The sequence below is a fragment of the Penaeus japonicus genome, unplaced genomic scaffold (assembly GCF_977035675.1).
Source record: "Penaeus japonicus unplaced genomic scaffold, GWHDUDI00000001_assembly GWHDUDI00000029, whole genome shotgun sequence".
In the NCBI taxonomy this organism is placed as follows: Eukaryota; Metazoa; Arthropoda; class Malacostraca; order Decapoda; family Penaeidae; genus Penaeus; species Penaeus japonicus.
In genome coordinates, this window is record NW_028234431.1 from 32,931,322 (window position 1) to 32,943,821 (window position 12,500).

The 12,500-nt window shown below is 45.2% G+C and overlaps 1 protein-coding gene across 2 annotated transcripts in view; it reads right to left on the minus strand.

Moving 5' to 3' along the window:
- Positions 1-12,500, minus strand: part of LOC122242950 (protein Skeletor, isoforms B/C-like) — a 155,707-nt gene that overhangs the window by 212 nt on the left and 142,995 nt on the right. The window contains exons 10-14 of one of the 2 annotated variants that reach the window (XM_086554339.1): positions 11,872-12,102; positions 10,116-10,309; positions 8,283-8,507; positions 7,294-7,411; positions 1-1,245 (exon numbers count right to left, since the gene is read on the minus strand). The exon at positions 1-1,245 is cut by the window's left edge and continues 212 nt beyond it. In XM_086554339.1, coding sequence (XP_086410465.1) covers positions 449-1,245; positions 7,294-7,411; positions 8,283-8,507; positions 10,116-10,309; positions 11,872-12,102 — 1,565 coding nt within the window. In that variant the 3' untranslated portion in view covers positions 1-448. Of the gene's footprint in view, positions 3,367-7,293; positions 7,412-8,282; positions 8,508-10,115; positions 10,310-11,871; positions 12,103-12,500 lie in introns of both variants that reach the window. The other variant, XM_086554338.1, reaches the window with a different exon arrangement.

A 12,500-nucleotide genomic window follows, 5' to 3' on the forward strand; every position in this document is an offset into this window, starting at 1 on the left:
CCTCTCAGAAAGAATAAGACTTATAGGATAAAACATAAATCTTATACTTCTTAACAACATATAAATGCTATAAATATCAAACAACCTTTTTATAAAGTACAGTAAACCAAAAAAAACTATGTACAAACCCAAGAAAACCAAAACCCACAACATTCAACACACGACCGATCACCTTATGACCACCACTAAATAAAGTGTAATTTTGATTCTTAAAAGCTTTTTTTTTTCCCCTAAGATGAGAGTGAAAATGAAAGCTAGCAATTATTCTGATGGGCAGCGGCCAACGGGTGAGAATCATGGTGACGTATTAGATCCCTGAAGCCAAAGAGAAATTAACGTAATTTCTACTGAGCTTCAGTGTTCAACAGAAATGCCTTTTGGTCAAACTCTTCACATCTGAGTGGAATAGTTATCGGAATAGAAAAAACAAACAAACGAGTGACTTTTTCTACCTTGCCAATGCGAGTAAGGCGAGTAATATTGAGTATATGCCCATCGATGAGGCACGAGTGACGGCGCCGGTCGAGGCTTTGGTCAGTCGGTTGGCATCGCTGGAGGAGGAGGAGGAGGAGGAGGAGGAGGAAAGGGAGGAGGAGGAAGGCTGGATCTCCGTCGCACGCCGCCGCCGCCGCCGCTCCTGTCGGTCGAGGTGGTCGTGGGCGTGGTCGGGATGAGCGTCGTCCCTCGGATGCTCCGGCCTGAGGCTCGGGTTGTCGCGGGTCAGGATGGCCCAGACGTCCTTGAGGATGGTCAGCTTCGTCCTGTTGCTGGATGCTGATGCAGCGGTAGGCGTACGGGGCGTGGTTGGGGGGCGTGTTGGGGCGTAGGCCTCGGCGGTGGTGGGGAAGTCGGACACGGCCAGGATTCTGTTCTGGCCGACGTCGGCTGACAGCGGCTGGTGGTGGAGCAGACCGGGAGCGAGTCTCCTCCTGGGGCTGTCCTGCTGCTGCGGGAGGAGGACTTCGGGCGAGAGGTCGGCCGGCAGGGGGGGCGGCGGGACTGTGGTCTTCCGACTTTGTGGCTTCGTTTGCGGCGAGAACTGCGGTAAGTGTGGGACTCTATCTGGGATCGGGGGCGGAAGCTCCCCTCGGAAGGGCACCACCTGAGGCCGGTTGGTGATGGAGGCTCCTGTGATGCGGCGTCTGTTGGTGAGCTCTGGGGGCGTCGGCAGAGACTCGGGCGCGAGACGGATGCCGTCGGAGGTGAACACCTGAGCAGACTCAGCCACGACCATGTCCTCGCCATCTTTGGATACAGGGAGGTTGATGACGATTGGCTGTAGGACCTGAGGGCCGACAAACTGTGGGACGGGGATGGGGTGGTTGTCGGGGAGGTTAACGTGGGCGGTTATGCGTCGTCTGCTCGCCCCTGGCGCAGCCTGTGGCCTGCCCTGTGGCCTGCCCTGTGGTCTCCTCTGTAGCATGTTCTGTGGTCTTCCTTGTGGCATGTTCTGTGGTCTCCCGAGGCGGTTAACACCCACCGGCTGCTGAGGGCTGTTAGGTCGCCTTGGCACTTGCTGCTTTTGGGGTGGATTGCGGGGTTTTAGAGGGCGGTTAGAGGCGGCACCCCCGAGCAGGGGAATGACTGGCACCATTGGCACCGGCAGAGGCATCGGAGGTGGTTCAAGGCTCTCGCTAAACGGTACTGACGGATGGAAAACGGGCTCTAGAACATCACCAGGAAGCTTCCCTTTGTTAAGGCTGATTGAAAAGTCATGGTCATTGTTATCGTCATCGTCTATTTCGATGTGTCTGTGAGCAAATCGAACATGGCCAGAGGTCCGTGGACCCGCGGGGCGCCTTCGGAAAGGCGGCACGGGCGGCACGGGCGGCCTGGGATTCACTCGCACCGGCTGGACGTCAGAGGATGACACCTCGAAGGCCAGGATGGGGGACGCGCCCTGCTGCCTCACGGGGCGGAAGTCGTTCTCGTACACGATCGACGCAGGATCAAACCCGAAGTTCTGGGCAAAGGAATCGCCAAGGCTGCTCTTGCGAGGCGGGGCGGTGGTAATGATTCGCGGGGGACTCTTGGGAAGGGAAGGCCGAACCTGCGAGGGAATTTGGCCCGGAAGACGAGGGAGGGACGGAGCGGTAATCACTTCAGGCTCTCGGGGTTGTTGGGGGCGCTGTTTTGTCTCAAGGGGGCGTCTCGGGGGTCCTGCAGGCTCAGTGGGTCGTTGTGGGGGTCGTTGTGGGGGTCCCTGTGGGCGTCGGGGTGGTGGTTGAGACCCCTGGGGAGGTCGCCTGGGAGGGTCTGAAGGTCTGGCGGGGGAAGTTGTGGGCCAAATGCGCTCAGCCATGACTATGACAGGCTTCCTACGGGGGGGAGGCTGGGAGGGTCTTGCCGACGGAGGCCGTCTCTGTGTCGTCGTCGTCGTCGTCGTCCGTTCGGGAGGAGTGGACTGTCTTTGGGGAGTGGAGTGTCTTGCTGGAGTAGTCTGTCTCTGAGGCAAAGGCCGCTGAGTGGTTCTTGTGGTCTCTTGGGCTAGTCTTGTGGAGGGGGGTTGTCTGGCGGGTGTCGTGGAGTGCTGTGCTAAGCGTGTAACCGTCGTTGATTCCTCTGTCGTTGGGGACTGCGGGGGAGTCGGCCGCCTGGAAGAGGAGGTAGAGGGGGACGAGGGAGAGGGTCTGGGTGGGCGTGAAGCTGTGGATGGGGACGAAGGCAAAGTCGAAGGCAAGGATGAAGGCAAGGGTGTTGGCGAGGATATGGACGAGGAGGACGGTTTGGGCTTCGGGGTCGGAGAAGGTCTGGGTCGAGGGAAGGACGGTTTAGAGTCCCTTTGGTTGGCGTCCGAGGCGCTGGGGGTCTTCAGCAAGTCGGGAAACTGGTTCATCAAAGGCCTCTTTGGGATCTCATCGAAGTTGGGGAAAGTCAGATCGCCTTCTTGGGGCCCGAAGAATCCTGTGGGGTCTTCGCTGAGGCCGGCAAAGGCACTAGCATTAACGACACTCGTGGGGTTCTTCAGGCTGGGGAGCTTTGGGAAGGTGAAACCTGGCGCTCCCAACGGCAACTTCGGGGGGCGATTAGACGGGCGCGGCGCCCCCTCAGCTGGGCGAGGGCGCGGGCGAGGGGGCTGCCCTGTGAAACGACCCTGATCGCGTTCGCCAAGGCCCCCGATGTCGAAGGGGAAGCTATCAAAGCCCGCGGGAAAGTCGTTGGGGAAATTAGGGAAGGCAAAGTCTCCAGGGAACCTCTGGTCAGCAGGTCTGGCCGGTGGGGTCTTGGGTCTGGCGGCGGGTTTCCTGAAGCCTCCGCCAGGGATGCGGTTGAAGCCCTGAGGCAAGCGTTGGGTCTCGGAGTGTGCGGAGCCGCCCGCTCGCACGTCTCCTGTCAGGCGCTCGTCATAGTCATAGTAGTCGTAGTCTGCAATGCAAGCCAGATCAGCACACGCACACACACGACTATGTTGAGTCAAGTCATTTAATGGGAGCTGAATCAAAGCATAATTTAGTGAATTAATCTAAATTTAGTGATATATGATTAAAATCGGAGAAACACAACGTAATTTAGTGAAATATGATTTTAAGTTAGAGAAATCAAATCAAATCAAATCTAGTGAAAAATTAAGTGAATTATAGCAAAATTTAAGGGAATATGATTATAAGTGAAATATCTAAATTCAGTGGTAGCCCATCTGAATGCTGTAGAAGATTATCTAAATTCAGTAGGGGATAGAAGGAATATAATTCTATACTTACACCTATACACCCTTATGTCAATTATATAAACTATTAATTTCCATGAAAACAAGTCACATAAAACACTTTTGATGGAATACGCATGAGGAAATGACAGTACATGGAAGACTTAATCATTAAGACAGTTCATCAAGGAAAAAAAAAATGTTCAAACAGTGAAGGAAGACGGAAGTAATATCAGGTTTAATCTATCCAGAGATGCTGCAAATGTCTCCACGTAAAATATTCAATCTTGCAAATGCTACATTCAATAAACACTACTCCTAAGGCTAGAGAAAATAGGTTTTATATCTACGACACAGAAATCAAGAGAAGTGATTTCTCCTTCAATCTCTGTCGTGATGATAAAATCCCGAATTTTCGTGGAGACTTTGAGAATTAGCGAATACTTACTCAAACAGGACGAGTGTCGACGATGGATTTTGAATAGAAGCTTCAGAGTCTACTCACATAATGGAGAGAAGGGGGTTGGGGGGAGGGGGGGACACTGGACCTTGATCTGTGACGATAGTCTTAAGATCTCGTATAACAAAACGATAAAAAAGGAGATAAAAGAAAAAAACGAGATGGAAAGATGCCAACAAGACAAGTGCCATGGTAGTGCAGGCTAGTCCATGCGCGACACCTCCATCCTTCTATCCTTCTCGCCGTGCAAACTCCCAATACACAAAATCTTAAAATTAAGTCAGTCATGCGGAAAGCAAGTCTTTCAAAGTCCAACACACAGGCAGGAGGGAAAATGTGCAGTCAGTCAGAGCTTCCTAGGAAAGATAAGTCAAGTAAGGAAGGAGGTCGAGGGAAGGGAAGTCAAGTCTGAAGAAAATATCGTCATGTCAGGTAAATGTTTTGTGTCTTCGAGGAGGGGCAGTTCCAGGAATACTATCTTGAGGCGTCTTCGTGCTCTATTTTTCATATATTTTTTTCTTATAAATCAAGCTTTTTCCTTACTTTTAATATATCTTTGTTTAGCGAGAACCTTGGTACCACATTTGATATATAATGATATTGTATACTGTATTTTTTTCTTGAATATACTGCAGGTTTGTAATACGGTTGTATATTTTTTTCTGATTTTTTGTGTACTGGTTATAGGCTTATGGTATTTGCCAAGCATTCCTCAAATATGTATATGTTCATATTCTCTTAAATATGTTTGTATAAAGCACTGAATCTTGAGTTATGGCTACCAAACCAAGCTTGCAAATCCCATATTTTGTGCAACTGAAAACCGCGAGCAATAGCAAAAATTATTTCTGTATTCATCATATCATATTTCTAGTGTTCGTTTTCGTGATCAATTTAAAACTTATATTAATCTCAAAAAGCAATCTGGAACTTGTGTGAGTGAATGAATATGTGTGTGAGTGTTTCATTGTTTTTTTCTTCTTTTTGGTTAATATTTTTTGTATGTAAAAGGAAATGGAAGAAGGACGAGGGAGAAGGAAGGTAAGGAGGGGAGGGTGGGGGGGTAGGAAGAAGGGTGCAGGAAGGGATTGTGGGAGGGGGGAAGGGGGGGGGGAGGTAAGAAGAGGGGTGAGGTTGAATGTTGGAGTATTGCAAGCTGCAGCTGTGGCAGAGATATCGCAGCCGTGTTATGCAGCGAGGATAGAATAAAACACAAGACGAAGAATAGGGCTGTCCTTCACCCAAATCGTTTCTTAGAGAGACACACAAGCTAACAAGCACCAAATGTACAAAAAAGGTAAGTAGATAATCTTACAATGTATATATATATATGATGTAAAAATACAAAGAAGGGACAAGACATTATATGTATTAAGACAAAACAAAATTAAAATAGTACAGAGATATATTGGAAGAAAGGGTAATATATATTTTTTTTCTTAAATTTTAGTAGAAAATGCATGTAATTAATAACAAATTTTATATAAATCCAAACAACAGAAATATATGCAAGGGGATGGGATAAAGGTAACAAAAACAGTTTTAGACTGAAAAAAAAGTAAATAAAACCACAGAATATCTTTTAAGAATAACTTTAAATTCAATTCTAAATCCCATCCCCGGCAAACAGAAAGATTAAACGTATTAAAAAAAAAGGTTTAAAAAAAAAAAAAAAGTTTTTCCCAAGAACTTTGTAGTGGCCGTGGGTTTGGAATTCTTGTACCTTCCCCACACACACACACACATAATAAAGTTAGGAAGAACTGAAAAAAAATATCTTTCCTTCTTTTCTTGTAACCAATTACGATATAGGAAAGCCAATGAAATGTGAAACTAAAAAAAAAAAAGTTTACAAATCACAGATAGAAGAAATCATGTACAGTAAAAAAAATATAGAAAAAAAAGATGCCTGAGAAGAGACTGGCTATTCAATAAGGGATTCACAGACACACACACATACACACACAGACGGATACAAAGACACTCACAGATCATGTACGTCCACAGGCACACATGAACGGGCTAAGAAACGGAGCTTAATTTTGAAAGTAAGGAAAAATAAATCTAATAAAATCTAAGAAAATATCACCAGATAAAAGAAAACATGTGCTTTAAGAAGGAGTAAGGCAAGAGACCACTTTGAGAGGGGAGAGAAAAGAGAGAAGAGAGAAGAGAGAGAGAGAGAGAGAGAGAGAGAGAGAGAGAGAGAGAGAGAGAGAGAGAGAGAGAGAGAGAAAGAGAGAGAAAGAGAGAGATAGAGATAGAGAGACCGAGATGTAGACAGATAAAGAAAGAGAATAAAATCAAATCAAATCTGATTCTTGGATTATCTTAAGGTACGAATTACGGGGATACCATAAATGACAATATGTTCCCTACTTTTTTTAAAATCAAGCTCTGTTCTCAGCCGCGTTTTCTTACATCTATATTCATAAAAATCTCTGGAGGCTTAAAAATCAAATTAACGAATGTAGAACCAGTTATCACTTTCTCTTGAAGGGCTGCCTAAAATACGCCGTTTTATTAAACATTAAGATTGTGATTTAACGTGAGATTGTCACACAAGACTAAAAAAAAAAATAAACTTGGAAAAAGAAACTATGATTGAAGTGTAAATTCTGTTGCTGGAAAAAAAAAACAATTCAGCAAAGAACTTATGGTAATACTGTTGCAGCTTCATCTCTCTCGATGTTTACCAGCTGTGCAATTGCATAAACCTTAGCCCAGCAACCTCTGCAATGGTTATCCTTAAAACAAGTATTGGCGGGAAAGGGACAGTCAATGAAGAAAGAAAAAATAAAAATAAAGAAAAACAAAAATAACTCGCCAAAATCTGAAAAAGTGACTATATATATATCTTTTTTTTTAATTCTTTTTTTGTATATATTTTTTTTCTTCAGTTTCTAAAATATGTTTCTCCGTTCCTCCTTTCGAAAGCAGGTCTTGAGAGAGTCAGTGATGGGAGGGGGGGTGAGGGGGTTGGAAGATGGAGGTGGAAGGATGGAAGGGCAAAGAGTGGAAGGTGAGGGAAAAGAGAAACGAAGAACAAGGTAAACAGGAGGAACAGAACGAGGAAGGAACAAGGAACGGAACACGACTCTCAGACCGCCCGGAGGAACGAGGAAACCGCACACAACGAACGGCAGGACCCAGGAAGGGGGGGCGAGGGGGGCGTTCTAGGGCGTACCTTCCTGCGGGCCGGCCACCACCAGCGGCTGCTCGACTGTGCCCGCGGCCTGAAGGGGCTCGAAGTCGCAGCGGTCCACCACGTTGATCTTCCAGCCGAGGTAGCGGTGGGTGTAGCACTGCGGGGGGAGAGGGAGGGGGGAGGGGGGAAGAGGGGAAGAGGGAGGGGGGAAGAGGGGAAGAGGGAGGGGGGAAGAGGGGGAGAGAAGGGAGGGAGGTCATTATAAAATGGTTATAATCGTGATTTGGAGAGAGGAGGTCATGTTACAGAGACTAATAGGTCATTGTATTCGCCGCTGGCATCAATAGCTGGTCTGGATTCGTTTACAGGTTGACAAAAATAAAGATGATTATAACTGATGTGTGGTCTTTAATTAACAGGCGAATCGCGACAAATACAGCCATTAGCAGCTGAACAAATAAACAAAGACAGTGACGTGGGGACGTGAACATTAGGATAAGGAGACACAAAAAGACGTGTGCTCGGACACGGCAAACAATAACGAACACAGGGATGTGTGAAGAATTCAAACTGAACAAATAGTAAACAAAACAACGAAAGGAAAAATAAGAAAACTCGCGATTATACCAAGGACTTTTCGCTCTTCTGTTGTTTAGGGATGATTTGTGCAAGCATTCAATCCCAGACGAATTGATAGATCGAAAATACCTTCAGTATATTCGTGCGTTTCCTGTTTGTTTCGTTCTTTTTTCTTTATTTATTTATTTTTTATTTTTTTAAAATGATATGTAGAAAGACTGAATAAAAATAAGCACATTGATGATATGTAGAAAGACTGAATAAAAATGACATTGAAAAGATTTTTCCTTGCTTATGATGGCAGGATTTCATTCTTCACCAACGTCCTTGTTATGCAAAGTGACCAGACATTAATTAAGAATCACGCTTCCCACCCCCCCTCCCTCCCCCCTCCCCCCTCAAAATCAAACAAACAAACAAACAAACAACGAAGTCCCCCATCACCATACCTGGTAGAAGACGGTGTCCGGCGTGGCGGCGTCGGGAGTCCACTGCAGGATGCCCGGCTGTCCTTCCTGGCAGTCGAGCTGGAGCGTCCTCTGGTAGGCGCCGAAGGACTCGAAGGCGTCGGAGGGCTGGTTGGGGTTCTCGGTCCACTCGCACAGCCGCCCGAACGCCGTGGGCACCGGCACGCCGTCGCGGTCCTGCGCTACGCCGGCGAACACGCGAGTGCGCTGCGGGAACAGAGGGGGAGGAGGGGGAGGGGTCTTAATTAAAGGGTCTTGGCTGGGGTGTTCTTCGGGCTTTGTTATTTATTCTTGTTTATATATTTATATGTTTATCTATTCATCTTTTTTTAATATTTAGCTATTTTCATTTATCTTTATTCACTTATATCTTATCCATCTTATCTATCTATTTCTTTAGTTAGGAGTCTCCGAGGTCTTGCTAACACTGAAGGCAAAGGTAAAATGTTGAATACATTTTGCAAACCGTAGTTCTAGTGTTCAAAATAATCGCTAGTGTTGTCTCAATAAACTTATGTGACGAAATAATCTAAAAAGAAAAGAAAAGAAAGAAAAAAAAAGCAGAGGCCTCTATAACTTTATTTTTTAAATATATTTATTAATTCCTTTTTCATATCGTTACATTGATAAATCTTACGAGTAAAGCCACAAGGCACACATAACATCAAAGAACGAGATGATATTTCAGTGTCTGTCATATGATAACTACTCCATTAATTCATATGAATATCGCTATGCGTTGGAAGATAATATTGCCCTTTACGGAAATTACTTTCTACTCCCTAACTATAAGCCAGCAGGATCGGTTACATATATATTAATTTTCATCTCGATATCTATTATGATATGAAAGTTCCACATCTGACGAGCATCGCATAGCCTTCATATAACGATATGCGATATACGATATGCGATATACCCACCACTTACAGACTGATCCAGTGTCATTATAGCCAGAACAAGGACTATTATGCCGTTCAGAAGGCGATGAATTTTTGACAAATGATTAAAATTCTTGTAAAGAACCACTAGCAATAGGCATTTTGTCGTAATCTGAAAGCTTGAGTTCTTAAAAACAGCTGGGGGAGGAACGAAGAGGGGAGAGGGATGAGAGAAAGGAGGGGAGAGAGAGGGCAAATATGAGGGTGGAAGAGGGGAAAAGGGCCAAGTATGAGGAGGAAGAGATGAAAAGTATGAAAGGGGAAGAGATGAGAAGTATGAGGGGGAAGAGGGGAGAATGGGGGAAGGAAGAAGGGGGATATATGAGGGGGGAAAAGAGGGATGCGAGAGGGAAAAGGAGAGGAATGTGAAGCCTATGGAGAATGAGAAGAAAGGAGAAAGAAAAAAAAAGGATACAAATGAGATGGAGGGGAAAAGGGGAAGGAAAGTATGAGAAGAGTGAGGAGAAGAACGGACGAGGAGAAGGAAAGAGAAAGTTGAGGAAAAGGGGAGGTAATTAAAGAAGAAAGAGAAGGAGAAAAGAGGAGGAAAAAGGGAAATATAAGAGGAGAGAAAAATGAAAATGTGAGAAAGGAAAAGGAAAAGGGAAGTATAGAAGAATGACGCCATAAAAGATGGAAGAGGAAATGAAGATGAAAAAAAGAATAATGACAGAATCCGATCAAAAGCAATACTAATACCTTAAAATAGAAAAGAAAAAAAGAAAAAAAGAAAAAAAAGGAATAACGAGCAAAACTGTAACTAGAAAAAACAGATACAGATAAAACATGATAAAAAAGAGAGAGAGAGAGAAAAAAAAAGGAAAATAAAACAGAACAAATAAGCAACCAGCGGTAGGCCGGCTGTTCCACTGACCGATCGCTCCGCGGGCGTCTTGAACTCGTATCCGCCCTCAGGGTCGTCGGTGATGTAGAAGGGGTGGTAGCGGGCGGGTCGTTCGGGGTCGTAGCCGCCCTCGACCACGAAGGTGTAGGTCTTGCCTCGCACCACGTTGATCTCCGGAATCAGAAGCCCGTTGATGTACCACGCCACGCCCCAGCCGACGTGACCTGCGGGGGGGATGGTGGGGGTGAAGGGAGGGGGAAGGGGGAGGGAAGGGAGGGGGATGGGGGTGTGTAAAGGGGTGTGTGTAAAGGGGGGGGTGAAGGGGAGGGTGAAGGGGTGTAAAGAGAGGGGTGTGAAGGGAGGGGAGAGGGGAGGGGTGAAGGGGATGGGGGTGAAGGGGGAGGGAAGGGGGAGGGAATGGGGAGGGAATGGGGAGGGAAGGGGGAGGGAAGGGGAGGATGGGAGGTTGGGATGGAGGAGAGGAGAAACGGGGAGAGGGGGGGAAGGGAGAAGAGTTGGTGAGAGAGAGAGAGAGAGAGGGATGGGGGGGGGGGATGGAAAAGTGAGTGATAGAGAGAGAGAGGGGGGGATGGATGTGTTGGTGGGAGAGGGGGAGGAGTGGAGGGGGGGAAAAAAGCACCTTAATTTTCTGAAGATGATTATACCATTTCAAAAGCAAACATATGATGGTGAGTGACGTTGCTATCTAGTCATTCATAGAAATGGAACAATAAAAGCTGATAATACTAATATCAAAGGTGTTATTGCTGTTTCTATCAGTTATCATTCCTATCCAATCTCATACAAAATAACACGAACAACAACGAAAAAACAAAATCTCAATTATAGTAAACAACAACAAAACGATAATTACCCCAACCGAAAAAACACTAACAACATAAGCAGAATAAAAGAAATATATATAAATCAAATCTATTTTTTAAAATGAGTTCTAAGACAGAAACCTTAACAAATACGAAATCAACTCACATCCACGTGTAAGGTATCAAATAATTCCAAGCCGCTTTGTTCTATGATGGAACAGAAATTCTATCCTTGTTCATAGTTTAATCTTTTATTCAGTTAATGACAAGAGCTGTATTGTGCGTGTGATTGCCTGATATGTGATATTTAAAAAAAAGAAGGAAAGATATTCAAACATTATTGACTACGAAAGTCCAATTCAATTGAGAGTTTTCCTATATATATGTTGGAGAGGTGCAATGAGAATGAATAATTCCGCGATGCAAGGGATGCAACACGTAATTCTGATGGTAAAATGTCCTAAAGCGAATTGCATATCTTGCATGGTGGAATTATTCATTCTCATGCATACCTCGTCAATATAGATAAGCACGTTCTCAATTCCACTGTTCAAGCAAGCCATGTTGCAGATGTTGCTTGTCGCTGACTTTGATCTTCAGTGCAGGATTATCTATTTTATTAGAAAACAGCATATAACATTATTAATCGATGTTAATTATCTATCCGTATCATTAATTGTCTATGATTATCCATCATTTTCATGCCTTCTTATTGATTTTCAAGTGTTAATTACAACGGCTTATTATCTATCTTCAGTGGCACATTAATTGTCTCTTGTGAATAAGTGAATAAATAAAACCGACAAGTAAAAAAAATACGCACCTGAAATAATACAAAAATAACAAAACTAACACAAACACAAAAATTAAATTTGAGAATGGAGGAAAGAAACCCTGAAGCTCGAACCAAAACCTCCGAGGCTTCGAGGCTTCGAACCAAAAGAAGAAGCGCGAAGCCTCACCCGTGATGGCGTTATAGCCGCTCTGTCCTCCCGAAGGGCCGATCTGCGCGTAGAACACCCCGTCGGCAGGCTCGTAGCAAGGCACGGGCGGGATGTACCAGGCGTTGTTGGTGGGCGGCGCGGGCGGGGGCGTGGCGGGGCCGGATACGATTTCTCTGCTGGGGCCGCCCTGTTCCTCCGGCAGCGGGCAGTTCCACTTGGGCGTGCGGCCGAAATCGATGAACATGTCACCTGCGGAAGGGTGGGTGGGTGGGGGGGAGAGGGCTTTTAGTTTTGGGATTTCGTCTTTGTCTTTTTGTTATTGTTTTATTTTTGTTGCATCATGGGTACTTTCTTCGAAATAAAAATGAAAGGAGCTGCCATGGACGATAAAAAAAATAACAATAATGACCCAAGAAGATGAATTGCAAGGATCTCGCTTTTTGATTTTTGGGTTTCTTTTTGTTTTCTGTTTTAGCTTCAAAGATGAGCTTGTTCACCTAGGAATGAGTTGCCAGGTAGACATTTTGTGTCATGTGATTATGTAAAATGGTAGAAAAAAACACTATTCAAGGAAAAGCTATTACATATAGTAGGGTTTCTTATTTATTTACCAACAAGATCGTGTTTCAATTCATTAAAAAAACTGC